At 41.4% G+C, this 27,639-nt stretch overlaps 1 protein-coding gene and 1 long non-coding RNA gene across 5 annotated transcripts in view; both read right to left on the bottom strand.

Moving 5' to 3' along the window:
- The window catches only part of LOC129783804 (uncharacterized), a 34,349-nt gene extending 23,991 nt beyond the window's left edge, over positions 1-10,358 (bottom strand). The window contains exons 1-2 of one of the 2 annotated variants that reach the window (XR_008745713.1): positions 8,558-10,358; positions 6,141-8,404 (exon numbers count right to left, since the gene is read on the bottom strand). This is a non-coding gene — a long non-coding RNA (uncharacterized LOC129783804). Of the gene's footprint in view, positions 1-6,140 lie in introns of both variants that reach the window. The other variant, XR_008745712.1, reaches the window with a different exon arrangement.
- A 5,078-nt stretch (positions 10,359-15,436) lies between these two features.
- On the bottom strand, positions 15,437-27,074 carry LOC129782537 (toll-like receptor 2 type-2). Of its 3 annotated transcripts, none has more exons than XM_055795380.1 (5): positions 26,959-27,074; positions 26,553-26,725; positions 24,142-24,228; positions 23,734-23,816; positions 15,437-21,613 (listed from the first exon to the last, which is right to left on the bottom strand). In XM_055795380.1, exon 5 carries the CDS (start codon positions 21,603-21,605, stop codon positions 19,254-19,256), a length of 2,352 nt encoding a protein of 783 aa, XP_055651355.1. In that variant the 5' UTR covers positions 21,606-21,613; positions 23,734-23,816; positions 24,142-24,228; positions 26,553-26,725; positions 26,959-27,074; the 3' UTR covers positions 15,437-19,253. The 3 variants fall into 3 exon arrangements, with proteins under 3 accessions (XP_055651355.1, XP_055651354.1, XP_005232555.2); XM_055795379.1 differs by lacking the exon at positions 23,734-23,816 and having other exon boundaries at positions 15,437-18,934; positions 19,234-21,613; XM_005232498.4 differs by lacking the exon at positions 23,734-23,816.
- Between the last annotated feature and the right edge of the window lie 565 nt (positions 27,075-27,639).

Below are 27,639 nucleotides of genomic sequence, written 5' to 3'. Positions count from 1 at the left end.
AACTCGCCTTTTCAGCCTTTTTTTGTGTGAACTTTACCACATGCTTTATGGTGGACTTGTACAGCTGCCTAATTAGAGTAGCCAAAAGACCTTTTTGATGAAGCCTAGGAGACATTTCGTTTAAACATCAGCTTGCTAATTTTGTTGCAGTAATTCTGTCCTCATGTATTGAAGAGGAGGATTTGCTGCCATGGGAGGCCCATGGGGGCAGTGAAATATCCATCCATGGAGATAATAACTCAGCCCTGAGCAACCTGAAGTCCTTCACTCTGTTTTGGACTGGAGGTTGGTCCAGATAACTGCCAAGGTCACTTTTGGCTGAAGTTATGCTATAACTGTAGGTCTCTGGAGTATGCCATCATCCCTGCTGGTCGGCTACCCTGAGAGGATTCATTAGCTGCACCCATCGTACATCACAGCGATTGAAATTGCATGACCATCATCTTTGGGTTTCCGAGCAGCTTCCAGGCGAGAGGGGCAGAAGGAACTCACCAACATGTTCAGCAACTCACAGGACAGAAGGGGTGGTGAGGTTTAAGAGGAGAAAACCCATCTGGCTGTTGCTCACTATGAAGTTATAATACTTGGTTTGAATGTGTTTCAGGAAAATTATTTATTATCAACAGATTTATTATCAACAGAGGAACAATGGAAGCAAGTTAATTTACATACCGCTTGTAAATGTTTTGTTAAATGAATTGTACATTTATAGCAATATCAGAAACCTTTAACATTTTCTTCACAGAAGTGTCGTTAGTAAGGAATTTTCTTTTCTTGAGAAGTTTCACTGGAACTTTTTATTCTGTCAGTTTAATCAGTTGCTCAGCAAAACAAAATAGGGAACAGCTTTACAGCGATCATTACAGAGGTTGCTGCTGGCAGTACAACGTTTTCCTTTAGGTACAATAAATATAACACTTCCTGTCCTTGCAAGTCTAATATAAAGAAATGGTCCTTCAACCATCATTTTAATGCCTGCTTAAGGTGGGGGGTGGAGAGAAAAGCCTGTTATCTCCCTGTTGCTGCCTTTAGGATGCATATTAATTATGCTATCTCCAGCTGTAGACTTGCCCACCAGCCGGTGTGCTGCCCATAAGGGGGCACCCTTGATTGCAGCCTGAGGGACACCAAGTCCATCACACTGATGAGATGCTTCCAGAGAGTTAACAGAAGAAGGTGTGGTACTTGCATAAAGCTGGAAAGACAGACATTTGACAATGGTATCGGTACCCACTTTGGTGCTGCTGTGGCATCCAAGCACAGCATCCATCACGTAGCCATTTCTTTTTAAATGTAAAAAAAGCATGGCTACTGTTGCACATTTGCTTCTGAAGAAGGGGTAGAAAGAACCACGTTTTAAACCTATATCCACTTTTCTGCGAAGTCAAAAGGTTTAACTGAATTCTAAGTTTGCCCAACATGGGATAGCAAGTGATAGCAACAAAGAACGGCTTTGGGCTTTTGCATACTTCCTTGCCCAAATCTGGATCCCAACTGGTGTAACACTGGCTGTGGCTGGACAGAGTAGATGCTGCTCATGAGCCACCATGACACAAGGTCTCAATCCACATATCATCCATGGTAGGTGTCAACCAGAATATGCTGCTGCTGCCTTCCAGCCCATACACACAGTGGTTCTCCCCTCAGGGACCAGAGCATGGAAGGGGAAGGGAGACAGTGCATGTCTGTCTCTTTAACTTCGTTTCAGGGTTAAGTTGGGGTACACTCAGCGCATACACAGATCTAGAGGCGAGGAGGTGCTGTTGAGTCCTGAAATGTAGGCCCAGAAAGCTCCAGGTCAGAGGAAAACTAACATCCAAGTTAATCTGAGTCAAGCACAGATGAAGATCAAGGTTCTTACTACATGGGCATGATCTAACACAGAAGCTCACTCAGCTTTGGTTATGAAGGAGGCTGATCTATAACTCCAAGACAATCCCCTCCTTCCTTAGGGGCTCAAATACACTTTTATTACCTCTAGAAGGAAGATATATACCAGCTACATTTCTCACTTTATAGGGAAGGAAGCTGAAACGGGTTTAAGCCCTCTTCTGTGTTTGCATTTACCTTGGGCTAGCAGATTACGTGGGGCTCAGATCCGTGGTTATGAAATGCCTGCTCAAAGTTTATAAGCAGTATGTATTTGTGGCTATATTAATGTTCAGGACCAAGTTACTAGAAAAAGAAAAGAAAAAAAAGACAACTGTCTGCCCATTACTTTACTACACATTTCCTTTTTCAGGATAATAGCTCTAATTACAAAGACCAAGTATTGTCACCTAGTTTGTTACCTTCTACCTTCGTGCATAACAACACTAACCTATTTCCTCGTAAAGTATCTCTCAGTACATAGGCTTACTGTCCCCTTTAGGTATAAAAAAAATCAATCTAGACTTTTTTTTTTCTTTTTTTAATAGCACGCAAATTTTTTTTTCTGTTTGCAACTCTGGAAGATGCATGGGAAGCACCATGGCTCTGAATCAATGCGAATGGAGATGGTTCCTGTTCTTATTGCAACCTTGCTTGTTGCCCAAATCCTGCATGTTCAGTGGAAGCAAAGACACTGTCGATGGCGCAATGTGAATAGCTTGTCAGAAAGACAGCAGGTTTGGAGCTGTAGTGGTTAAGACATCATCTTTCTCAACTAACAGTTGGGAGTCATGACATACTCCTAAGTGTTTACACCTAGACGACCGAGCCTCTGTGGAAAACAGCAAGCCATGACTCTTGATCAGGTGAAGAATAGCTTTTATGTAGGAAGAAGAAACAACTTGTATTTTATTTTCTGTGTATGCATACTGATACTATAGTCAGTCTTTAGCAGGTGAAGGCTTTTAAGGAAAAGGCTTTGAGTTTTCAAACAACTGTCTAATAATGGACTAGGTAGGAGAACAAAGTCACTACCCTTATCCAGCTAAAGTAACACTACAGAGGGTTTACTGAATGAATTCAAGACCTCTATTCATCAAGTTACTCATGCACAAGCCTAATTAGTGAGAAAGCTTGTCTTGTGGTTAAGGTGATAAAACTGGGGCTTATGGTGCTTCAGCTCACTTCCTTTCCCCTACCACAGACTTTTCTGAAAACCTGAGAAAACTAGAGTGACATGATTTCCACCCCTGACCTCCCTATTCAATAGGTAAAAAAAAAAAAAAAAAAAAAAGTTAGGCATCTCAGAAAGGGACAGTTCTTAAAAAGCAATGTGAGTTTTCAGTGAATGTTAAACAGATAATGGGGATTACACAGATGTTTCAGACAGGCAGAATTTTAAGCACACAAGCAGCTGCTTAGTTTTCCCATCTTCATCAGCTGTTGAGTGCCCTAAGCCATTCGTAGATTGAAATCCAGTTTTTGGTAGGTGAACTTCTTAATAGTAGTGGCATCAATGACTGTCACAATCAATACTTTTTGTCTTGACAATTGCTCTTCAGACTCTAAAGCATCATACCTCCTGATGTGGCAGGTCTGTTAAACGCTAAAGAACAAAACCTTGATACAATTTACAGAAACTGTTTTAGTATGGGATATAAACCCAGCCTTATCTATGACAGCTTTACTGTTAGTGGAGTTTCACAGTGGCATAAAATTGCAATACAGAGGTTGTGAAACAGGCTCTTCAGCTATACTTTACAGCGTTAGGAGCAGTGATGAGATGTTTCTCATGGCAGCATATATACAGGTGAAGTGTCTAATGAAATCATAGGTAGCACAGCTCCCTGAGGATTTTAGATTCATGTCACTAATTCTCTACCTTTAGAAACACACACTTCTGACCCTGAGCACACACAATACCTGAGCATGTATAGCATAATCATATACAATATTGCTTTACCATTATGTTCTCTTTAACTTCTCTTCTAGACCAGTTCTGCTGTATGATTCAATAATTTTATGCTCATGTCAGCATCTCAGTTCAGGCTTTTCAAGTATTTTTTCTATTAGTTTTTGTCTTATTGATTTCAACAGACCTTTAGACTAAAGAACACAACACTGAAGTGACTAAGTCACTCACACTGTCCATGTCTTTGTTTTCCATTGAAAATATTTTGCATGAGACTGGTATTGAATCAGTGCTGATACACACCTGAATTCTAAGTATGCGTGCAATGATAAGCAGCTTGGAAAGTCCCTATCTGACTGGGAAAACCTGTGGGAATCTAAAAAGCTTGCACTCTGTTGCTTTGGTGTTATCCTCCTTAGCAGTACTTAAAGCTGACACGTACTACGTAGGCCTAACCTCTGTCAAAAATGCCAGTAGCCTAGACCTCCTACAGTCTTATTACTTGTTTAGCTTAGTCTTCAGCAACTGAAGCTTCATTCCCAACTATTTGTTTACGGTAGCCAGTCACACCTACATAGCCAATATGGAAAAAAGGTACTTTTAAATGCATTTAGACTAATTTAGGGAGGCTCCAGTACAACTACAGCCATTGCAACACTTTAGTAAGACTGTGATTTTTATTTTTTTTTTTAGTTTTGCAGTGCATTTCAAAACAAAAAAAAAAAAACCAAGACCATCTGCACTAGAAACACGTTGGGGCCTCAATTTTCAGTGCATAGCTGCGTGGCAGCAGCAAGACCTCCTTCTCCAGTAAAAGAGGAACAGAAACAGAGCCTCTTTCAGTAAAAATAGTAGCACCAGAAGCTGACATTTGCACTGAGAATGAGAAACTCGCTTTGCACTTTTTGGCCGTTCCACTTCATGCTCTCTTTAGTTGGGAGAGGAATATTTTCTCACACCTACCACCTATCTGTGTATGAAGTTACTTTACGATAGTGAATGCTACTTACAGTGTATCTCTGCCAGTAGATGGATATTGCATTTATTCCATGTTAGGTAACAAGAGTGTTTGTCATCAAAGCAACTTACAAGTTTGTGTATTAATTGCTTTAATGTTTCATATCCAGATAGTTTTATACAGTTTTTGAACATATTGTTGATCTCATTGCATTAGCTTGCTTTCTTTAAAAGTATGTCATGCAGCAAAGTTAAAGTTAGAAATTTCTGTCAGCATAGTAACTGCCAAAATCTGATCCACTGTGCTTTAAAGGGTAACAAATAGGACAAACGTTGATACAAAGTAGAATGATTAATGAGATCCTTACCCAAGATATATGAAAAATAACTAGTACACATTGTTATATTAGCTAAAAAAACCTTCTGATTTAGGAGCAAAAACTGTAGATAGTCACATTTAGGATGTAAACTACTTCGTTAATGCATACAGGAAATTGTCCATTTAACATAAAAATAAACAACAAGATCTACTGCTTCCCTAAGTACAGGCAGGTCTAGACTTCTGCATTACAGTTCTTCCAGGTGGCAGTTATTATGCTTGTGTTCACGTGCATATCATTTTTGTTTGATTTGGTAGGAAACATTTAAATAAGTCAAAATTTGAAAAAAAGCCACATGCTCACTAAAGAGAAAACAGCCCTCTACTTTTGCTTGCTTATGCATTTCTCTTCCTTGCTGTCCAGCTTTTGACCTTTTGGTTTATGCATGTGTAGTTCACATACAGGTAGGTTATGCACAGCAGTATCTAATACTGAAGAAAAGAAACCAAACACTTTCCCCTGCCTGTAACAACACACTTGCATCTTTAGGAGCAAAAGAGAAGAGAAATTGGATGAAAAGGTAGAACACGTTATTTTCAACAGGAGGCTCCAGTTCTTTGCTCAAAAACTGCTTTTTTTTTTTTTTTTTTTTTTTTTTTTTTCCTATTTTCTGTCCCAAGAAATCAGAGAAACAAGTAGCCAGCCCTCCATTACATATCATGGCTTGGAAGGCAGCATCAGGCAAACCTTTCTGTCTGATTCTTCGAGGTCATGGTGGGTGTTTGCACATATACATCCCTGCTTTGGATGCTTACGCAATTCTTAGACATAGTAAGAGCTCAGAGGGAATTGCACAGTCCTGTTAGTAGAAATAAAACAAAGGATTGCAGTCATTGACTCCCACCCTCCCCTTCAAAGTGCTTTGCAAACATGTAAAGAAGAAAAGTTTGGTTTCTTTTTGAAAGAAAAAGGAAATGAAGGTCCAAGGGAGCATAAAATCAGCCCTAAATGGAAAGGGCATTCATTAGCTTGCTCAAAAAGAAAGAAAAAAAAAAAAAAGTAAGAAAGCAGCTACTACTTACTAGATGCAAGAGAAACAGCAACAGCATGTATCTTCCAAAAGAGCCTTATCCAGCCTTATCAAGAATGTAAAATATCTCCTGGGGGAGGAAAAAAAAAAAAAAAGGCAGGCATACTAGGAAAGCTCCTATTTCAAAGAGGCCAGAGCAAAAAAGTTGCAGCAAAGCAACCAAGGCTCAGCTGTAGATAATTTTGGCAAGAGGGAAGAGATTACCCTTCACCAGATGGCTACGTATAGAGTAACAGGGGTGTTATCCTAGCACGAGGGGGCGGGGATAAGGAGTAGGTTTTTTCTAGTAAGTCTTAGCCTGAAATAAAATGTAGGCTACTGACAACTGTGGGTGGTTTTTTTTCTAGATCGTTGCTGACAGTTTGGGGTTAACTCCCATATGATGAGGAAGCAGATTAAAGAAAATGATAATTTTTCAGTTACTTTTGAGAATTTTATTGTTATTTGAAATTTAAAAAAATAAATGTGGAGCCTGTGTTCTGCCAGTTCACACTGTAAAAATCTGATTTTTCAATAGGCTTGTATCTGTGTTCAGATAATGCTCTCATTTCTCCATTTCACTCACAAACTTTGCACTCCTCTAACCCAGTAAGATGTGCTTGCAACTGTAGTATGTGCTCTGGGATGTGAGGTGGCAACAAAGAATCCTAGTCAGAGAATTAACATCCTTGAAAAAACATTCCTGCCTTGTCCTAGCCTATCTTATTCATTTTTCTCAACATAAAGGCAGCAGTCTAGCATATCAAATGGGGAAGGAAGGGAAAAGCTTATTAGTGCTTTGACTCTGTATTTTCCCAAAGGAAATTCTCACTATCAGCTGATTCCTATATATACTATCCTGGTACTCAGCTGATTCCTATAATGCAATTTGCTTGCTGTCAGAAGCTGTCTATTGATGAAAGTTAAAGAAATATTATATATGTGGACAAAATTTTTCTCCTCTTGCATAACAGAAGTCTTAAAATATCTGAGATAAAAAGGCAGATTTGTCATGGTCTCCGAACAATCTCAAAAACAAAAGCTTTACATCTAGTCCCATAGGTGGTTGCCCATTTTACTGATTGTGTATCTTGTACCATGTGACAGTCATGTAATGAGAACTTACTTTGGAATACAGTTGAAAAATGAAGCAGCATAGTTATGACAGCATTTATTTCTATACCTAAGTAATGAGGCAAATCTTGAAAATAAGGTTGGTTGATTTACTTAATATAGAAATCCCTGCCAGTTTCCAATGTACTATCAAAGTATAAGCACATTATTTAAACCTTAAAAAAACCCCAAACAGCTGATTTATTATTTCTTCCATGCATATGCTTTTGAGTATTTGAATATGTCCACATCAAAAGGAACTAGATTTTTAAAGAGCCAGTTAGCTTGCATTGCCAAGTTAACAAGTTCTGGTAAGGTCAGTCCCTCACAATAAATCTAATTATTACAGTTATTTTCTTTATGTATGCAGTTTTCACCATATGCTATAAGATGGAAAGGATAGCGGAATAATGCTCTTCTGCTGAAATTGCTGGTGATAGGCATTCTTACTCGCTCGGAGTAGTGGGAGCATTGTGAGGGAAGCAGAGGACAGATGGACATTTTTCACTCGGTGCTTGTATGACCTATTTAATCTGCATAATTAGACAATGGGAAAGTTGTCTATGATGCTGATGCTGACTTCACTTCTAGGTCTTTTTGAGCTCATTTAAAGTACGGTAATGAGAAAAACATTTTACCTTTGGGCAGCAATCTGATTTGTCAGGAAATTCCTCTTGCTATGATGGGTGGATGAGGAAAATTTGGAATAATATGATCCAGATGTTAAAGCTCCCATTTAGCAGCAATACAGATGTATTATTTTATGGAATTGTCCAGATGGTGACCTTTCAGTATTAATAATAAATCAATACTGGGGGTTTCATCTGCATAACTCGATTCCTATCTTTTTCCTCATTTAAATGACAAAACACTAATACATTTCATGTAGAGGCTAATAGTATTAAAATTCACAACCTGGAAGACATAAAAATCAATAAGAAAATTTGAAACAACTACTGCAAACAATATATACCAATTGATCTGATAACAGCATCCCCAGAGCAAAGGTTGTGATACTGTTTTTTTATTTAATTAGCATTTTATTTTACAGCTAACATGATAACAAAGTTCTGTTACAGGTTTGTATTAGAAAGTAACTACTTTACTGAAGATGCATGCCTGTTCAGTTTGGGCTTTGTTTCTTCAGACTTTACTTTCAGTCTACTGAAAAAAAAGCAACGCACAGCACGTAAGCGCATTGGAGGAGGATCATGTCTGACTAGCAAGGCAGGCAGGCAACAAGGAGCCTTTGGTGGCTTCTGGTGAAGGCCAGGAGACCTCAGGCTCCATGTTCAGGGATGTGTGTGGACCACTGACCTGTAGCATGCCAGAAGGGCTGTGCAGCATGGAAGGAGCTGTCATTTTTATGGTCACAAGCAGCAGACTTGTAAAGGTCACAAGCAGGTCCTGTAAATTCAGGTGGTGAAATGCATCAGTGATGTGATCTAATGATGCTGTGTGGTAACAATTTTACAGGAGTTTCTATCTGTTAATATATTTAAACCTACATTGTGAAATACCGGTTTGCTCAATAGTTATATGCTTTCTGGGGTTTCGGGCAGTCTTTTCTAAGTTTCTTTTTCTTAGAAGAATCATAATCCAGTCCTGCTTCAACTGAAATCTGTGGCAAAACTGTGTTAGGTTTTACAGGGAGAAACACACATTCCTTCAGAATTCTGCTTCTTGGATCAAGGAAGGAGATTCTTCTTCCATAGAAATAGATTTTTACTCTAGATGGATTGTGCTTTTTGTTTGCTTTTAAAAAAATCCCCCTGCCCCAAATCAAACAAAAATTTGAAAATCATCTCCCCTTAGGTTTATTTTTCTTTATTTTTAGTAACCTGTCATGGTTTAACCCTGGTGGTAATTAAATGCCATGCAGCCACTCACTCACTCCCTTCTCACCCAGAGGGATGGAGAGGAGAATCAGAATGGAATGTGAAACTCAAGGGTTGAGATACGAACAATTCAATAATTGAAATAAAATAAAAATGAAAGAGCAACAATAATAACAACAATAACAGTTATAAGGAAAAGGAGGGAGAGAGGGAGAGGAATGAAATCCAAAGGGAAGGGAGGAAAGAAAAACAAGTCATGCACAACACAACTGCCTGCTGACCGATGCCCAGCCAGTCCCCAAGCAATGGTCAGCTCACCCTGACCGATGCCCCCCAGTTTATACACAAAGTGTGACATCCCATGGCATGCAATATCCCTTTGGCTAGTTTGGGTCAGCTGCCCTGGCTGTGTCCCCTCCCAGTTCCCTGTGCCACTCCAGCCCTCTCGCTGGCAGGGACTGAGAAACTGAAAAGTCCTGGACACAGTATAACCCTCACCCAGCAACAAACAAACCCATCCGTGTGCTGTCAGCAGTGTTCTCGCACCAAATCCAAAACACTGCACCAGCTAATAAGAAGAAAATTAACTCTATCCCAGATGAAACCAGGACATAACCTTTCTGTAAAAATGCAGGAGCTAACTCTACAAACATGTATTAAAGTCAGTCCTGCTTTATCTTTGTCATCATTAGGCTTCCACAATTCCAAATCCACAGTTCATTGATGTAATCACGGAGAGAACTGATATTACAGGGCTTTTGACTCTTCAGTGGGTTTCACATATTTGCTTGTTGGAAAAGAAGTAGAATATTTCATCACTGTGGGCAATTCAAGCAAATATACATACTAAGTTTGAAATAATTTCATTTAGAAAAAAAGGTTCAAAAGTTCAAGCCACAGCATTTTGTTGTGCTGTAGGAAGAGTTTTCAAGGAAAACTTTTGGTGCTGTGTTTGTGTAACTGAGTGGCATCCCAAACTAACACAGCCAAATGTGCCTTTCTACAAGTTTGTAAAAGCACTTCTAAGGCTTAAAGGCCAAACTGCCTCCACCAGTTTCAGAAAGCTGCTCCCAAAGACTTAGTCCTGCAGTCACCATATACAATTTGAGCTAGAAAACAAACTTTAATGTTTTTTTCAGTAACATTAATTCTATGAATAGGCAGTTTAGTTTTTTGAGGATTGGATGTGGGAGTCTGATGAATTGTATCTCAGTGTTATAACCATATACTACACTGGGATCATTAATTATTTACAGGGTGCAAGGCAGACTAACATTGTACTCTAGGGTCAAAGGCTCTCCTGTGTCAGATGCTGCACAAGTCACATTTTTTTTGTACGAGTTTTACAGTTTGGCGATCTGTTAATCAAACCTAACCATGCAAAATGGAGCCATAGGATGTCGTTACTTGGAAATTTCTGTCTCAAGTTTGGCCAAGTTGGTCACACTGCTGCAGATGTGGGTCGTTCCTCTTTATTTCACTGTCAGACCTTACTGGTGGAGATCCTGTCCATGTGGGGAGTGCTCTCAGTTATTGCCATTCAAATCACTTTCAGAGCAACCCACAAACCTCCCTTGGGAAGAACACCACAGTATGTCCTTTTTTGTTGGTTTTGCCTTTTTTGGTTTGTTGTGGGGGTTTTTTGGTATTGTTTCTTATAGGAAACCTGTAGAAGGAGAAAAGCAAATAAGAATTTCCTGGAACAAATCTTCACAGATTACAAAAAGTGTGATTAACAGTTACATTTGAAGTAATCTTCCAACTGCAATATGAATAAGTTCCTCTAAACCACTGTTTATCAAACATGGCATGCAAATGAAAAATAATTAAACAAGAGTTAAAATTAAATTCATTCCATCAGTTCCATCTTTGTTTTTCATTTTGCAGACCCTTACCATCAGCAGTCATTCCAGGTGTGACTGAGCCTGAAGAGCTCAATTTGGTATATATACCAAATAGTTCGAATTTATTCCTTAGAGCTCCCTCAGCTTCCATAAAGAGAGGTCTGTAATTCTTCCTTCTCCAGCCTTCTGAAACTCTGCCTCTCCACCCTAGACTCACAAAGACAGCTATTAATGGGTCAGAGGTTGCTTCTGCTAGGTTTCAAGTATTTTAGTTAAATTTCATTGGTGGTATACTGAATTGACTGTATCTGACTTACCTTAGTTGTATTTTACCTGTTCTTGGCCTGCTCTGGCCTATGTCTCTCTCCCTTCTTCACAATTCCCAACTGTTAGTTTTAATTATGTTAGGCATCTGTTTACAATTAGCATTTCTTGTGAAGATTGAAGCAAACCGAAAAGGTTTGGGTTTTTTTCCTGTACTTTTTCCTGTATTATAAATCAAATTCACCTTTAAGTAAGGGAGAAATACAGAAGTGTAAAACTTCCATTTAATTTATACAAATACTTCAGCAGAAGCTACATATGTGGCCTTCTGTACCACTCTGCAAAATATGCAAGGTCTTAAGCAATCTCTTTTCTCTTTTCTGCAGGTTGGTCTACAAATGGCTTCTCCTGATCTATAAGCTGAGTTATGTGATTGGAATTGTGGGTTATCTAGCCATAATATTTACCCTGTTTGGATTTAACATGTTCTTAAGGTGGGTATCTTCAGGTAAAACTGGGATTGGCAACTGTTACGATTCTCTATTTGATAGATTTTAATGTTTGTAGTGAAATTGCTCTAGGCTGGCCTCTTCACCACCCACCTCAACACATGAAATCTCTTTTATGGTGCGTAGCTGTAGGTTCTCTTACTTCTTTATTTTCATTACTGCAAAGTTGGTGTGAAGTTTGATATTTAGTCATTTTGCAACTTAGTTTGTGGTGTGAAGAGAGGAGGGGAAACCCCTTAAACTTCATACAGCCACTGTCTTCTCTTGTTTAATCCCCTAATTTAACCACTGAGTTAACCTGCAGTCCTTCGTTTATGTACCTGAAGGATATGAGACATAAAAAGGCTTGACATGAAGAGTAAAAATAGATAAGCACATTCATATCGAAACCACATTATAATCTCTGATAATTACCATTTCCCGCTCTACCAGGCTATAAAGTTGCTAGGATTTTCTCTTTTTATTTTGACTGTTGCCAAAGGCAATACTGTATGTCCAGATGATTCTTGACCTAACCTCTTAATCCAGCTAGAATTTTTGCATGGGTAGAATTTGCATTTTCTTTATGCTTTTCCAAGCTTTCTCTCTGACTGGTAGTCCAGTCAGAACTACTATGCTGGATTCTGTGAGGCATCGTCTGACCAGAAATTCCAGGGATTCCTCAAGATTGTGTAGATCAACTACATAATGCATCTGCTCCCTTTAAGTGTCTGATTTATTGCCCGTATATTGCATAGTTGATTAACCAAGAAGTACATAACTCTGATGGAAAGTTCTTGGCAGAAACTTAACAGTTTTGTATTACCAATAATGTGAAGATTTATTCTGTTCAGGTATTTTATTTAAACAGCTAAATTCCCTCACCAGTGTATTTTAAAGATATAACTGCGAAATTTGTTGAATCTATTTTAAAGGTTCTTTGTGCCCTGTGGCAGCAGAAACGACAAGTCCTTTTTAATGCTGAGAAGCTCTGGTATTACGAGTATTTGGTAGCCAAGTTTAAGTCTCCCAAGACCTGTAACACATACAGTCTCAGAGATATGACAACAGATATTAACATTTTTGCAGACTATTTTGGGTTGGGGGTGTTTTGGGGTAGGGGGTTAAATACTACTTGCTCCAATTTAGCGAAGATTTTATTACAAGGAATTTGTATTCAGGAGGACAGTGGGCTTTTAGCCACATTACTTAACATTTCTTTGACTGGTCTCTTACACCTTATTGAGATTTGGCTGATCTTGTTGCTTCTGCAAAACAATGAAATGTATCTAATTGTTCTCTATAATAATAAGACTCTAAGCAAAGTCCCTTTCTAGAAGAAACTGTTAGCTTGGCCTTGCTGTAACAAAGCTGAGTAGCTGTGGCACCAAAAGCATTTCATAGCCTGCTTTCAACATATCTTGCTGTCAAGTATGAAGGTGTCTGCTGCTGCAAAAGAAAATGAAACTAAACCTGAAGTTTGAAGGAAGCAGGAGCTCACTGAAGTAAAAATCTCATTGCTATTTTATTCTGGCATTTTGGTCAAGAACAGACTCGCCCAAGTGCTCTTGTGATTTTTATGACAGAATCGAGTCTGTTGATTCCATGGATTTTGCTGTGACACAGCTGTTTAACAGACTGTACTTTAGAGTGATGGGAAGACACTTTGCAGGGATCTGTTCTGACTACATGGCTTCCACCATTGGTGTCAGTGCTGGGCATCGTCATCCTGAATACTGCTTGTAAGGACTGGAAGTGAGCTCGTAAGCTCTTGTGCCCCTGAGCTCATGAGAATAAAGTCTACTGGATACTCTTGCAGTAAAGTAACCATGCTTTTCCTTGAAGAGACCTGTTTTTGTGCCATGGACAATCTGTTGAACTCCCTTGTTCAATGTTATGGTTAGAAGAATAGTCTTACTGAAGTAGCAGCCAGTGACATATGCCAGGGCCTGATCTGGGGTTTCTAACAGGCAGGTCCCTATGTACAAAAGGCTACGTAATTTTCCTAATTGCCATAGGAAGACAAGCTTTTTACTTCCCCCAAAAGCCTCTTCTTGCCCTTTCCTTTTTATAGCTCTTATCTTCCCTTTCCAGATAAAGTGATCATCTCAGCACAATTCTCTTATATCCCAGTTACTTAAAGTCAAGCAGAGGGTTACTAAAGTTCTTGCATCAGCAATAAGATTTTAATTATTTCTTGTTAACTGTGCATCCCGGCACCAGTAAACTAAGACCACTGCAGCCATTTTCATGCTGTCCTTATCTTTGACAGCACTTAAAATGTGTTTATGCATCCTTGACTATAAGCAAATATTTTGTTGTTCTTTGACGTTTTTTTCCCTGTAAACTTGATCTTGACAGTTTTACACCACCAGTGGCATACCAAAAAGAGATTTGTCCAATGACATCTGCACAGTCCGCAGGCAGAAAATTTTTGTGGATATAAAAGAAGAAGGGATCATTGAAAATACCTACCAGCTGTCCTGTAATCATGTGTATTCTTTCCATGTAATTATGGAATTGTTGTTTTCTCCTGTTTCGTGCCGCATTAAAAAAAAAAGAAAAAGCAACGGCAATAAATATCAAGAAAAAAAGGAACCAAAACCACATTCAGAAACAACAGCACATAAGTAAAAATAGGACCGTGAAATACATTTCAGTTCTATGACATAAGCTGAGGGCGCACAGCTTTTTGACAAACTGATGCAAGAGTGGCCATAACCCTACAGTTTCAGGCCTAAGTGCACCTTCCAGGCACGTTGTGCACAGCCTAGGTGGCTGTGCCTGGCACTGTGCTAGGCAGGATACTGCCCCATTGCTCAGGTCTGCTGATGCAAGCTCCCACATACAGCAGAGGATTTCCTCCAGCTGTGCCTGGGGCTGTGTTTGCTGGGTAGTTTCAAGGCAGATGTGGAGCCATTCTCAAACGGTGGCACTAAGATACTCTACAGTCTGACAGAAGAGCCAATGTCTCATAGTTTGGGGTACCAAACAGCTCAGTATTTTGCATTCCAGAAACTAAAATGAAAGGTGTCACGTACGTCCTGGAACAATGTTACTGATCACCCCCTTCTGTAGTTCATAAAAGTATCCTGGCTTCTTGTAAGCTGGAAAATATGAATACCAATGTGGATGTTCAGGACATTGGACTCAACTTTTAAAATAAATCTCAATATTCAAAATGTTTTAAGTCACTTGAAACTGCTCGGTTATAAGAAAAGGCATTATCCATAATCAGCCATTAAAATTACCTGTTGCTGGTTTGACCAAGTTTGCAGATGTAAGCACTGGGCCTTGTTTATATTTGAAAGATTCCTGAACAGTACACCTTATACTGGGTTTCATGAAGTTTCATCCATCTGTGGTTGGTGCATTGTTGGCAAGAACCAAACTTGCCCATACTGCCCTGAGAAAGATGATGTGGAGAGGATGTTAAGTAACCCATACCCTCTCCCTAACAAGTATGCTTTTGATTTGGCTTTTCTAAACCATAGCCTGATTACTTACTAATTCTTGTTTTGATCTGCAGTGGAGGGATGAGATGGCTACATTAAATAAATGGAAAACCAATTATTATTAAGGAACATTTATATTTAGGAAATATGATAGTTCTGTTTGGCTTTATCTTATCTAAGACCCCAAGCAAGCTAGGAAAAGAGAAGTGCATATGTATTTTCCTTCTTGATTTGATGACATCCTGAAATCATTTTTATAATGAGAGGAACATTTTAAAGAATGTAAATCACAGTTTTAGAAACACCGTGCAGTCAATTTTGCTCTTTAATGAAATAACAAAACTGATATAATCCACTTTCAGAGCAAGTGCTGGTTTTTCCCCTTTCTATCAGTAGTTAGTAAACAAAATTTTTACTTTAGCAAATGAAATAAAAGATCTGCTGCTGCACCTGTAGAAACCTATTTGAGTCGAAGCCAAGTTTGGCTTACTTTTTTGAAGCTTATTTTAACCATTTGGGGGAGGATATTTAATTTGAACCTTATCCCTATAAAAAGGAAGTGAATTAGAAAAGTTGAAAAGGCATTTCATAATTTTAACTCAATACTCTTTCTTTGAGCCTGGCTAAGAAAAACACCAAGATTTACCTATTGTTGCATTTTCTCTGCAATTTCCTTAACAACAGATTAGGTGGGAACACACACATTTTGTGTGGACATCTTTTCGCCCGGCTCTGTTATCTGGTGGTTTGGCAATCAGTTGTTACAGGTATTGTCCAAGGCATTAATTACTGAGTCTAGAATAGGACTCAGATTACTGGTGAGAATGCAAAACATTGGATATTTACTTGTCTACAATAATATATATCCTGTACTTAATTTTAAAAGACTAGAGAAAATAGCAGTTGGTTGAACTCTGGTTCTGCTATACACACTTTTACAGGATAGTGTCTCTTCAACTGTACAGTAGGCTATTAAAGTGGTTTTTTACTTTCTCGAAGTAAGAATTAAAAGAAATTGCTGCCTTTAATGGGAAGCCTGTGCTAGGAAAAAAAACCAAAAACAACAACCCAAGCTTATTTCTGAGAATGACTAGCCTCTAAAAAAAAAGGAAAATAAGTATTTTAAGATTGTTTCGTTATTAAATATACTGGTAGCAGCTTCTAGTTGAAATTCTGACTACAGAAAATTGTGCAGGAGACAAGGAGGAATTTAAGTCAAATAATGGCTTTGTATACAGCAAATTCTGAAGAATGGCACCCCAATAGTTTGTTCATTTGGTTAAACTAAGGTAATACAAGATTACTGTTAGGTTTTTTCTCTCACCTCTTTGAAGAGCTGTTGTATCGTAACTCGTACATTTTCCAATGGCCATTTACAAAAAGCTCTAACTATGGTAATGTTTATGGTGTGCTTGGTAGGTAATAATCCTATATTAAGTTCTTTTTGACTTACCGTCACCGTGCTCAAAAGGCCCACCTTCCAATAACCAGCTCCTCAAACACAGGGGGATGAAGTTACAATCCCTAACCACCAATTGTGTATGTTGCTATTGGTTTAAAAAAACAAAACAAAACCCAGATCAAAAGAGATACATAAGTCTTGCTGCTTAGTGGCAGAATATTTGACGTCCATACCACCCTGGCCACACTGTGAGGAACTGAAATGCAGCATGTTTATGCAAGAACAGGTAGTTCTGCTTAGGAATCAGAGAAGCTGGTCTAAAAAGGTAATTAGCCTAGCTGAAGTAGCTTTTGAACTCAAATGAAATATGGTCAGTATTTTAAGAATCTCTGTTATTAGAAATCAGAAATACAGGTCAGCTTAATTTATGCTTTAATATATATGTGAGAATAAAGCAGAGGTTGCATAAAGCCAGCTACCAATGAAGGTAAGGTTTAAATGATAAAAATAGGAAACGATGCAATTTTAAAAGCATTAAGTAAATGAAAGAAAGAGCAAATTTAAGTACATGGGTGAAGGTGGCTTTGCTTGGATGAAGTAGCAAAGTTAATAATTCTTATAATGTGTTATGTCTGCGTTCATATATGCAAAAATGCACATAAATAAATCGTTCATCTGTGTTACACTGTCAGAGTTGCCTAATTGTTTGTCCTCAGCTTTTTCAATGGCTAACAAAGGACAGGGAGACTTCTGCTATCACTGACACATTGGCTGTGCGGAGAAGAATTTCCTAAAAGCAGTAACACAACAGGAAGCTAGATGTGAGTTAAGACTCAATTACAACTCAATTACAAATATTGAGGTGTTTGAACAGAGATTTTGTACACGTTAGATGCCCAAGACCAAAACACAACAATAAAAACAATAACTTGGACATAATCTCATCAGAGATGCAGCCAAATGCTGTAGGCATTTCCATGTGAAGGCGCCTAAGGACTGCTTCTGTACATGTCTGCTTCTTCTGTACATGCTTCTGAAATGTTCTACCCTGTGCATAAGTCCTGAACCGATCCAGAAGTTAGTGGTCCCTCTGGCCTACCACATTCAAGCTCTTAGGGTTCATCTGAAATTTTCTGCAAGGCAGGAATCACCCAAGATAACCTTTCTTTTTAAATCATCTCTGGAGGAAGAGCCTGGTGCCAATGTCTCCCATTTATTCCACTTTTTCAGCAATCAGAGGCCTTGTCCTGGTAATCTTGAGAAAACATGGCCCCAGCTGATAGCAAACACAATGTCTGAGGTGGGATGCTCTCTACTCCCTCTGGTTTTGTGGACTGCATTTACAGAGAGAGCAAAGAGGTAGGAAACATCCTTTTTTGTGCCTGTGCTAAGACTGTTGATCGGAGAGAGGAATATGGTGTAGAATTCAAAGACTACATATATAGTCGTGTTTCTCACGTTCTAGCTGAGAATAGCTTAAACTCTATTTGAGCAAGTCAGAATAGTATTTGGGCACCACTCTGAAGCATCTATTCCCACACAGAGTACACTGAAACTAGACAGACATCAACCTCCCTAGATCTTTCAACAAGAAAGTTGTTTTGCCGTAGAACATCTATGGAACAACAGCCAGAACTGCAATGTGAAAGTGCATTTTTACATTAAGCCTTGCAGCCACAATCCTCAGGAGATCTGGACATTTAACTGACAGTGATTGAGAAATACTGCCTATTTCTATCTAATCAGTCCTTAGATCCACTAACTAGGAGAGCTAGGACAAAAACCCTTGCTGCGTAAACTGACTTTTATTGCATTTGATTAGAAGTGGTTTATCCAAAGAATGCAGAAAACCCCTTGGCTAAGGCAGGCTCTCTCCTAAAGCTTTTGCAAGGATAAAGATGGATAAACTACATAGCTGTATAGATAAAGATGGATAAACTATATAGCTGTATATCTAAACAACTTTTCACCATTTAATATCTAAATAAAACAGCTTTTGCTAACACTGCTGATTAATGTGTGTAGAAAATTGTGGTTTAACCCCGGAAAGCAGCCCAGCACCGCAGAGCCACTCACTCACTGGGCTGAGATTGAGACAGTTCAACAGGTAAAGCAAGAGCCGCTGGCAAGTAAAGCAAAACAAGGAATTCAGGGATTCATTCACTGCTTCCTGCCAGCAGGCAGGTGTTCGGCTGTTTCCATGAGAGCAGGGCTCTATCATGCCTAACAGTTACCTGGGAAGACAAACACCATAACTGCAAACATTCTCCTTTCCTCTTTCTTTCGCACAGCTTTTGTTGCCGAGCATGATGTTATATGGTATAGGACATCCCTTTGGTCAGCTGGGATCAGCTCTTTCAGCTGTGTCTCCTTCCAAATTATCATACATCTTCAGCCTACTCGCTGGCAGGACAGCAAGAGAAACACACAAGGCCTTAATGCTGTGTAAGCACTGTTCAGAAATAACTAAAATATCCCCCTGTTATCAACACTGGTCACAAATCCAAACCACAGCATCACAGGAGAAACTACGAAGAAACTTAATTCCAACTCAAACCAATACAACAATTCATGACCCAAAGAGAATAATCACAGAGCAAATAATAGAATTTACAGTAGCTCAGCTTTCTATTCTAGAGATACAGGTAGGTGATGGGACAAACAGGTAAGAGAAACAAATCCAGAGAACATTTGATACATACTCATTCTTTAATATCCCTTTCTAGGATTTCAGAGCTATTTTCAGATTAAACCAAAACATCTCCTGCCGATCTTCTTCAAGAGGCCATTCCAGGTAGGTCTTTGTGTTCATGATCTTGCGCAGCTTGCAGAACCTCCTGGGAATTGCTTTGCTCTGGATGGGCTCCAGGAGGACGAGAATCGCCGCATCGTTGTTCTCGTCAAAGAGGCGGAAGTGCGAGAAGTCCAGCTCGTATTTGCACCACTCGCTCTGCACAAAGTGCTCGGACAGCACAAAGAGCGTCTTGTGGCTCTTCTCGATGGAGTCAATGATGTTGTCCACAATCCACTTCCCGGGCACAAAGTCCCGCTTATGAAGGCAGAGCCGGAACGGGGGGCAGGCCTGCTCCAGCTCCCGCACCATGATGTTTTCCACCCAGTCGGAGTCATTCTCGCTGTAGGAGACAAAAGCGTCGTAGCAGATGTCCTTTGGCGGGGCTCGCTTGGGCTTCCGCTTGGCTTGGAGCCATGCCCAGGTCATTCGCAGGTACCAGACCGCGTGGTACTTGTAGCCCACAGCCACGAGCACGAGGATGACCAGGAAGACCACGGCGCAGATCAACGACACCACAAGGGACCTGTGGCACTCCATCAGGGAGAGGTGCACAGCTCCAACCTGTGCCCCTCTCACCGCCAGCGGAGAGTCACAGATGTACTCATCCGGCCACCCCACCAGCACCTGGGCTATCTCGGCCTGGTGGTGGATGAAGGAGAGGAATTCACAGGAACAGATGAAGCTGTTGTCGCTGGCATCCAGCAGCTCCATTTTCTTGAAGGACACAAACTCTTCCTTGGACAAGCTGTTGAGCTTGTTTCTTCTGACTGACATAACCACTATGTTTGGAATGGGCACGGCACCAGGCAAGGTCTTCAGCTGGTTTTTGGTGAGGTACAGCTCTTTGAGAAAAGGCAGTTGCAGTTCAAACCTCCTCAGGTTGTTAGCGCTAACGTCCAGAACTTCCAGTGTTGGGGGAATGCAAGCGGTGACCTCAGATATTTGAGTGCTGGAGAGATTCAAATATTTCAGGTTTTCTGGCCATTCACATACGTCTGGCATCTCACCAAAATTATTTTGGCTGATGTCTAAGAGAATTAGGTTTCTTAGATGAGACAAACTTTTACTTGTGATTTCTAAGTCACTGAGTGAATTCTGACTTAGATTTAAAGTTTGCAATGAGGGCCAACCACCCTTACAGGCTGAATGCTCCAAACTCGGGTCTCCAAGCAAATTTGCACTAAGGTCAAGATACTGTAATGACAGAAGATGTTTTGAAAGCTGGCACGGTACCAAAAACACCTTAGTATTTTCAACTGTTAGTTTCGTAACAAGAGATAATAGACCTTCCACAGTATGGAGATCTGTAAACAAATAAAATTGTTCTATAGATAATTTCTCTATTGTCAGAACTCTTAAAGTCTGTGACTGGTTTGCTAGAATTTGTGCTTCCCATCGTCCAGTACCCAAGAGTCTGCAGTCTATAATCTCTAACTCCACTAATTTTGGCATGTCTGCTAAAATGCTGACAATATCAGGCACAGTAGCATCTGTTAATAAGGTCTGTTTAAAAGAAATTTTCTTTGCAAAAGAAGATGACATGACTTTCAACAGGTGAATTTCAGCAGGTATACTAAATGCTATTTTTCTCACTTCTAACCAAGTGACAGAGTGGAGAAGGTCCGTGACAATTGCTGAGAATACATTAATACTTCTTGTGTTTATGATCATGTGATTTATCTTCTTAAACGATTTCAAACTTCCTGGCTCGTACTGACTGAGGTTGCCACCATCAATCCACAGTTTGTCGAGAAGCGCAATGCCCTCAAAGTTCCCTTGCCTTATCGTGGAGAACCAGGGGTTGCCCAGGTGGAGAGAGCTGAGGTTTCTCAGGCTAGAGAAGGGGGAGCTTTCCCCCAGGTCTCTGTAGGAATTCCCTTGAAGGTGGAGGTGCTGGAGTGAAAAAAGCTGCCCAAACCACGCAGGGTACAAGTAAGCCAAGCTGTTATTTGACAAGTCCAAGAGCTCCAGTTTCCCGAGGGAGCGAAACGAGTCCGCATCTATGGAGCTGATGTTGTTGGACTGCAGCAGCAGGGCTCTCAGGTTCACAGCCTGCTGCAGGTCCTGGGACTGGATGTGCTTTATCCTGTTGTGGGCCAGGTTTAACACTGTGATTTTGCCCGTGAGCCCTGGGGGAATGAAGTCCAAGCCCCTGGCAGAGCAGTTGCAAACCTCAGTGGCACCGCATGAAGGACAAGCCTGCTTCAGCACTTGCTCTTCAGAGAGGTTTGCAGCGAAGATCATGTAGATAGCCCACACTTGCCAAATGCGTGTCATCATTATTTTGCCTAAAATATGAGATACATTCAGAGCAAATATAAGATGAGTAGTTAGTTTTGAAGAAGGTACATTTTGGATATATCAAAAACATAACCTTTACTGTTCTGTACTGTTGACGGCACTATAAATATATTTGTATTTAACACTGTTCAGAGATGAAACAGATTAGTATACAAGTATTCCAGAATAATTTGTTAAAAGCTACATAGATTGAATTTACTCTTTTTTTTCTTGTGGTTTCAGATTTTGAAATGAGGACTATCAAATCACAGTATCACAGAACGGTCAGGGTTGGAAGGGCCCTCTGGAGATCACCTGGTCCATTCCCTTGCTAAAACAGGTTCACCCAGAGCAGGTCGCACAGAATTGCGTCTAGGTGGTTTTTGAATGTTTCCAGAGAAGGAGACGCCACAGCCTCCCTGGGCAGCCTGTCCCAGGGCTCTGTCACCTCCAAGGTAAAGACGTTTTCCCTCATGCGCAGACGGAACTGCCTGTGCTGCAGTTTGTGCCCATTGCCCCTTGTCCTGCGCTGGGCACCTCTGAAAAGAGCCTGGCCCCGTCCTCTGGACACTCGCCCTTAAGGTATGTGTAGACACCGATGAGATCCCTCTCAGCCTTCTCCAGGCTGAGCAGGCCCAGCTCCCTCAGCCCTTCCCCGTAAGGGGGATGCCCTGGTCCCCCCATCGCCCTCGCAGCCTCCGCTGGGCCCTCTCCAGCAGTTCCCTGTCTCTCTTGACCTGGGGAGCCCAGAACTGGACCCAGTACTCCAGGTGTGGCCTCACCAGGGCAGAGGGGAGGATAAATCAATTAAAAGTTGCACAAATCTTTTTCGGATTCAGTTAAACATCTGAATAATCACAACACTATTACTAAATCTGATTCTTCGCCTGATTATTAAATAGTCCCTATACACCACTCCTCCCACGCCCCAGCCCTGCATTAGGTCTTTTTCTTCTGGATCTGTGAGTATTATTCTTTTTTTACTACACAGTCTCCTATATGTGTTTCAAATCCTGGTTACATCAAGAAGAGTCAGTGTCTCACGGGAGATAAGGACATTCACATTTAATACTCATTTCAATCATATCTCAGTTCTGACAACAGGGAGAAGAGGGCTTATATGTTTCAGTCCCTTTCCTCATTTTATCTGCCTTTGGCTATTTTGTTTGTAAATGTGCTAGCAGCAGGGAAATAAATATTTGCCTGGATGTCTGTGTAGGCCATCATTATCATGTTGCCATCAGTCTGATACTGGCTAATGAAGCTAAAGGAGGGAAAACTGACCATTGTAACCTACTGACTCTTGGCTCCTCCTTTTTACTGCCACACCCTTTTCCTCTGCCAGTGACTTTTTCTGCTTTGGGTCTCTGTGACAGAGATGGTTAGGCCAAGTCACAAGGAAGAGCAGAGGCTTTTGGAGCCTCCCGCAAATGAGATCAGCTTTTTCTAGCCCCACGGCCTGTTCCTCATCTTCTGGACTGAAATGATTCAAGAGAAGCCACACAGCTGTGGATCCTGTGTCACTTCTCTTTCTTCCCACAGTTGTGCCTTTTATAGTACTGATTTGATGTGGCTTTCTGTGTTGCAGAGCTCGCTGCAATATCCAGCCCATCCTTACTCCCAGCAAGGTGACTTTAGTTCATCTGCCCCTCTGAGGAGTTGGAAAAACAACTCTTGAAACCCGAGAGGGCTGTTTTCCCTTCAAAACCTGCATTACATATTGAATTATAACCCCCTTTTTTTTTGTTGTTTATACACTTTTAAAATATAACTTTCTCCAGTGTGTCACAAATCGCGCCCCCCCCCCCGCCAGTAGGTATTTTACCGAGGGTGAAAAGAGTGAACCAGTCCCAAGATGGCCAATGAACAGATTCCCCAAGATCATCGTGGGCTCTGTATCAGGTTAGTTGGGTTAGATTGGCTCACTAAGTACCACTAACTTCTTTCTCCTTCAGTCATCCCATTAAGATTCTGTGCAGAAAAGCTACTGTACTTTGATTTCATACTCTTAATTAATTTTACAATAGCTCACCCACACAGACAAGTTCATAACAAAAAAGTCCTGCCCTTCTAGTTGCGTTATGTTTAGCCAAAATCGCTTAAAATTATTCAAAAGTGGCAGAATTACCTGAGATTGTTTGGGCATATGAGGAAATGAGGAAAAGTTGTGGATTATTTTTTCAATGATTCCATCTCTTCCCACCTGAAGGACTAGAAACAGTTTGACATTTTGTGTTACTTTCCTTTAATCTCTTTCTCTGACATAGAGCTTTGGATCTTGAAGGACACAGTCCTCTCCCCTGTCTTTAGATGCCCACAACTTAGCTGTCACCCATCATGTCCTCCAAAGTCAATGGAGAGAAATAACAACTTTCAGGGGCATTTCACATCATGTCTCTTGGACACCCATACTAAGATGTGATGACTCCAAGAGAAATGACCTCATTGACTTAAAATGGAGCACCACAGTTTAGATACCTAGATATATGTCCATGTGAATCCCACCCGAAGAACTGTGATCTGTAGTTACACTCACCTGCTGTCCAGCTGAGGCTTTTTTGTGGGGCTTTTTTGGCCTTGCGAGTCCGGATGGGTAACAGTGCTGCAGGCCACAGGAGCAAAGCTAGGAGAAAGATGAGTTTCACAAGCAACAAATTTAAGTGGTATTTTTTAAATTGCCATCCAAATGCTTAATGTTGGAAAAAGAAACAACCAGGCAACCTGGCCAATCAAAATCTAGCTATAGGTAGATTATTTACAGATGAAAAATTGGCAGCAAGAAAGGAACCAGGCAGGTACTGTGCAGGCAATACCAGCTGAGCCTAATGGCTCCCCACCTTACCAACCTGAAACCAACCAGAGAACGCAGGACTGAACCCCGTCTGGTGATATAGGATGCTTTTCTTTATTGCCACTTCCCTGAGCATCTTTCTCAAGTGTTTTTTTTTTGCTCATCTGTAATGTGAGCAGACACTTGGGGAAATCCCATTCCCAACCTCATGCATTTCCACCCATTCTCTTCCACTTCCCATTCCTGTCTAATAATTCAGCTTAAGATCCTGACTTACAAAGTTTTTTTCAGACCTCTCTACACCCACTCAGAAATACAGCCCCAGTCCAGAATATCATTGTTCTACCAAGGAATCACTTTTCCCTGTTGCACTGGGAAGAAAAAAAGCCACACACAAATTGAAATGCAGCTAAAAATACAGAAACTTGCACAGATGCCCTTATACCATAAGGTGCTGTGACAAACTACACATTTAAAGTGTTTCTGGGTTATGGACAAAGGGTCTGAGCCATCAGACATGTTCAGACTATCTTCCTTGGCCCAGGCAAGTAGAAGTATTCGAGGAAATATGTGCATATTCTTAAATAAAACCACAAGTGCCAACCGAATGAGGTTCTAGAAATGCTAACAAATGTTAAAGGCTAATGTAACCACTAAAATAAAGCACACCAACAGTGTGCAAATTGATTCTAGGTTGGGGAGCGCTATCAAGCTAGATGAGCCCTGGTAAATCTGAGCAGTGCTACAGAGTCTGCAGTGGGAGGGTCACTGGTTGGTGAAGGCATCAATCCACAGGCAGACTGGGGAAAGTTGCTGCTTTGCACTTGGTTGTGTGTGTGTTACATATGTCCCAGTTATCACAGAATCAAAGAACGTTCAGGGTTGGAAGAGACATCTAGAGATCACCTGGTCCAACCCCCTGCTAAAGCAGGTTCACCCAGAGCAGGTCGCACAGAATTGCATCCAGGTGGGTTTTGAATGTCTCCAGAGAAGGAGACGCCACAGCCTCCCTGGGCAGCCTGTCCCAGGGCTCTGTCACCCCCAAGGTAAAGACGTTTTCCCTCATGTGCAGACGGAACTGCCTGTGCTGCAGTTTGTGCCCATTGCCCCTTGTCCTGCGCTGGGCACCTCTGAAAAGAGCCTGGCCCCGTCCTCTGGACACTCGCCCTTAAGGTATGTGTAGCCACCGACGAGATCCCTCTCAGCCTTCTCCAGGCTGAGCAGGCCCAGCTCCCTCAGCCCTTCCCCGTAAGGGGGATGCCCCGGTCCCCTCATCGCCCTCGCAGCCTCCGCTGGGCCCTCTCCAGCAGTTCCCTGTCTCTCTTGACCTGGGGAGCCCAGAACTGGACCCAGTACTCCAGGTGTGGCCTCACCAGGGGGCAGGTAGAGGGGCAGGACAACCTCCCTCGACCTGCTGGCCATGCTCCGCCTAATGCACCCCAGGGTGCCACTGGCCCCTTGGCCAGAGCATTGATTTAATGGTATGCATGTGTATACACACACACGCACATCCATAGGCATGCCTCTTCTTATTTCCAACACAGAGGATGTGCAACAAGGCAGAGTTAGGTGAGGAGATAGCTGATCCCGCTGCCTTGAGACCGTTGCTCAGTGAGCTCTTTCCTGGTTGAATTCCTCGAGCAAACAGAGCCCACCTTCATGTCCAGCCTTCCCTGGGCAGCAGGTATCAACACACAAGTGGGGCAACATATAAACAGGACAAAGAACATACAAGGCACCCTCCCACAAGGAAAATTAGCAGAAACGGCACAGTCTGACCCAGCTTGTCTCTTTTTCATTTGATGCTTTCCTCTTTCCCATTTCCTGAAGGACATTGCTCCCATCAGCATGTCTTGGCTCTCCCGGCGAGCCTTCCTTTTGCTGCCTGCCGGCCATGCAGCCCTACCAGCTGCCTGTGATTGCACCTGCCTGTTCCACTTCTGCTGGAAGCCAGGAATCCCTCCCCACCCTGCACTCCTGCAGGAGCTGGCCCCTGCCCAGCAGCCCCAAGCACCCTGAACCCCCCACACAGAGGAAGACTCCGTGGCAGAGATGAGATAGCCTCTTCCCAGTGCTCCCTCCTTGCTTCTTGCTCTGGTGTTGCAGCTCCACTCTCTCTTCCCATGCCTAGAGCATTCACCAACCCGCAAACTCACCTCTGTACAGAAAAGACTCCCGTGGGTGCCAGCTCCAGCTCTGGTGCCTGCACAGTTGTGTTTCATCTCTTTTGCTGATTGTTCTCTACCCAGCTTCCTCTCATGCTGCTGGTTCCTTCCAGCTTCGCCCCTCCGTCCTGGCAATGTAGCAGGGGGATTCCCGCCTGGGGGATCTGGTTGGCATAAGAGCTGTAACGCTATCGGTTCTTTTAAATGTGCCAACCCGTAAAAGCCTGGGTCAGTGATAAGAGTGCAATGTGTGAAAGCCAAGGCTGCTACTGCCTCTCTCTCTGACCCTCCCTTTGGAATGACCAGCAAGACGTATTTCTCCCTTACCTCTTGTGGTCTCTTAATGTGTTTTATCAGTGCTCAGTGTTTGCTGTCAGATGGTTCGCTCCTCACTTACCTGGAGTTCAGCTTTGGTTAGCCCATGAGCTATTCTTCTCCAAGGGCGTGAGCAGAAAAATTCTTTTGTAGCAGGCTTTGGACTAACCCTACAGATACTGTTAGCACAGGAAAGTGGAACTGAAAGTGGTGTTTGCAGGCTACACCCACGGAAACTATCAGCTTGTGTGCATATATACATATACACATACATACAGGAGTGTGTATATACACATATATATAAGCATGTACAGAGGTATACATACATACGAGTATGTACATATATACCAACACACAGACTTGTGTGTGTATAAGCAAATTTTCCCATTTTTCAAATACTCACTCAGCCCATATGCCAAAGCTTTGGTATTTCACCACGAAATAATTGCATGTCTGAAGGTGAATCAAAATTAATTTAGGTTCTCCTGTACTTAAGCTGCAGCCACACAAGCAAAGGGGAATATAGAATTGCCGAGTTAGAGAAACCCACACCTAACTTTATCCCCTCAGAGACAATTCCAGGTTGCCACATGAACCTCTAAAACACAAAAACCCACAACAGCTGTGACTCCAGGCACTCAGAGAGGCACCAGCTATCTTAAATTTAAACATCTGTATCTACCTGCTCATCTAGATTCCCTTTGTAATTGGTGAAGAGCAAGACAGATGTTCTAGGAGATACCTCATACTGAAGCAGAAAGAT

This window comes from Falco peregrinus, chromosome 2 (assembly GCF_023634155.1).
Source record: "Falco peregrinus isolate bFalPer1 chromosome 2, bFalPer1.pri, whole genome shotgun sequence".
NCBI classification, from domain to species: domain Eukaryota; kingdom Metazoa; phylum Chordata; class Aves; order Falconiformes; family Falconidae; genus Falco; species Falco peregrinus.
This window is presented reverse-complemented; position numbering and strand designations above follow the sequence as displayed.

Excerpts from the sequence above, each read along its gene's own strand:
- LOC129782537 (XM_055795380.1), bottom strand. The coding sequence starts at position 21,605 with ATGATGACACGCATTTGGCAAGTGTGGGCTATCTACATGATCTTCGCT.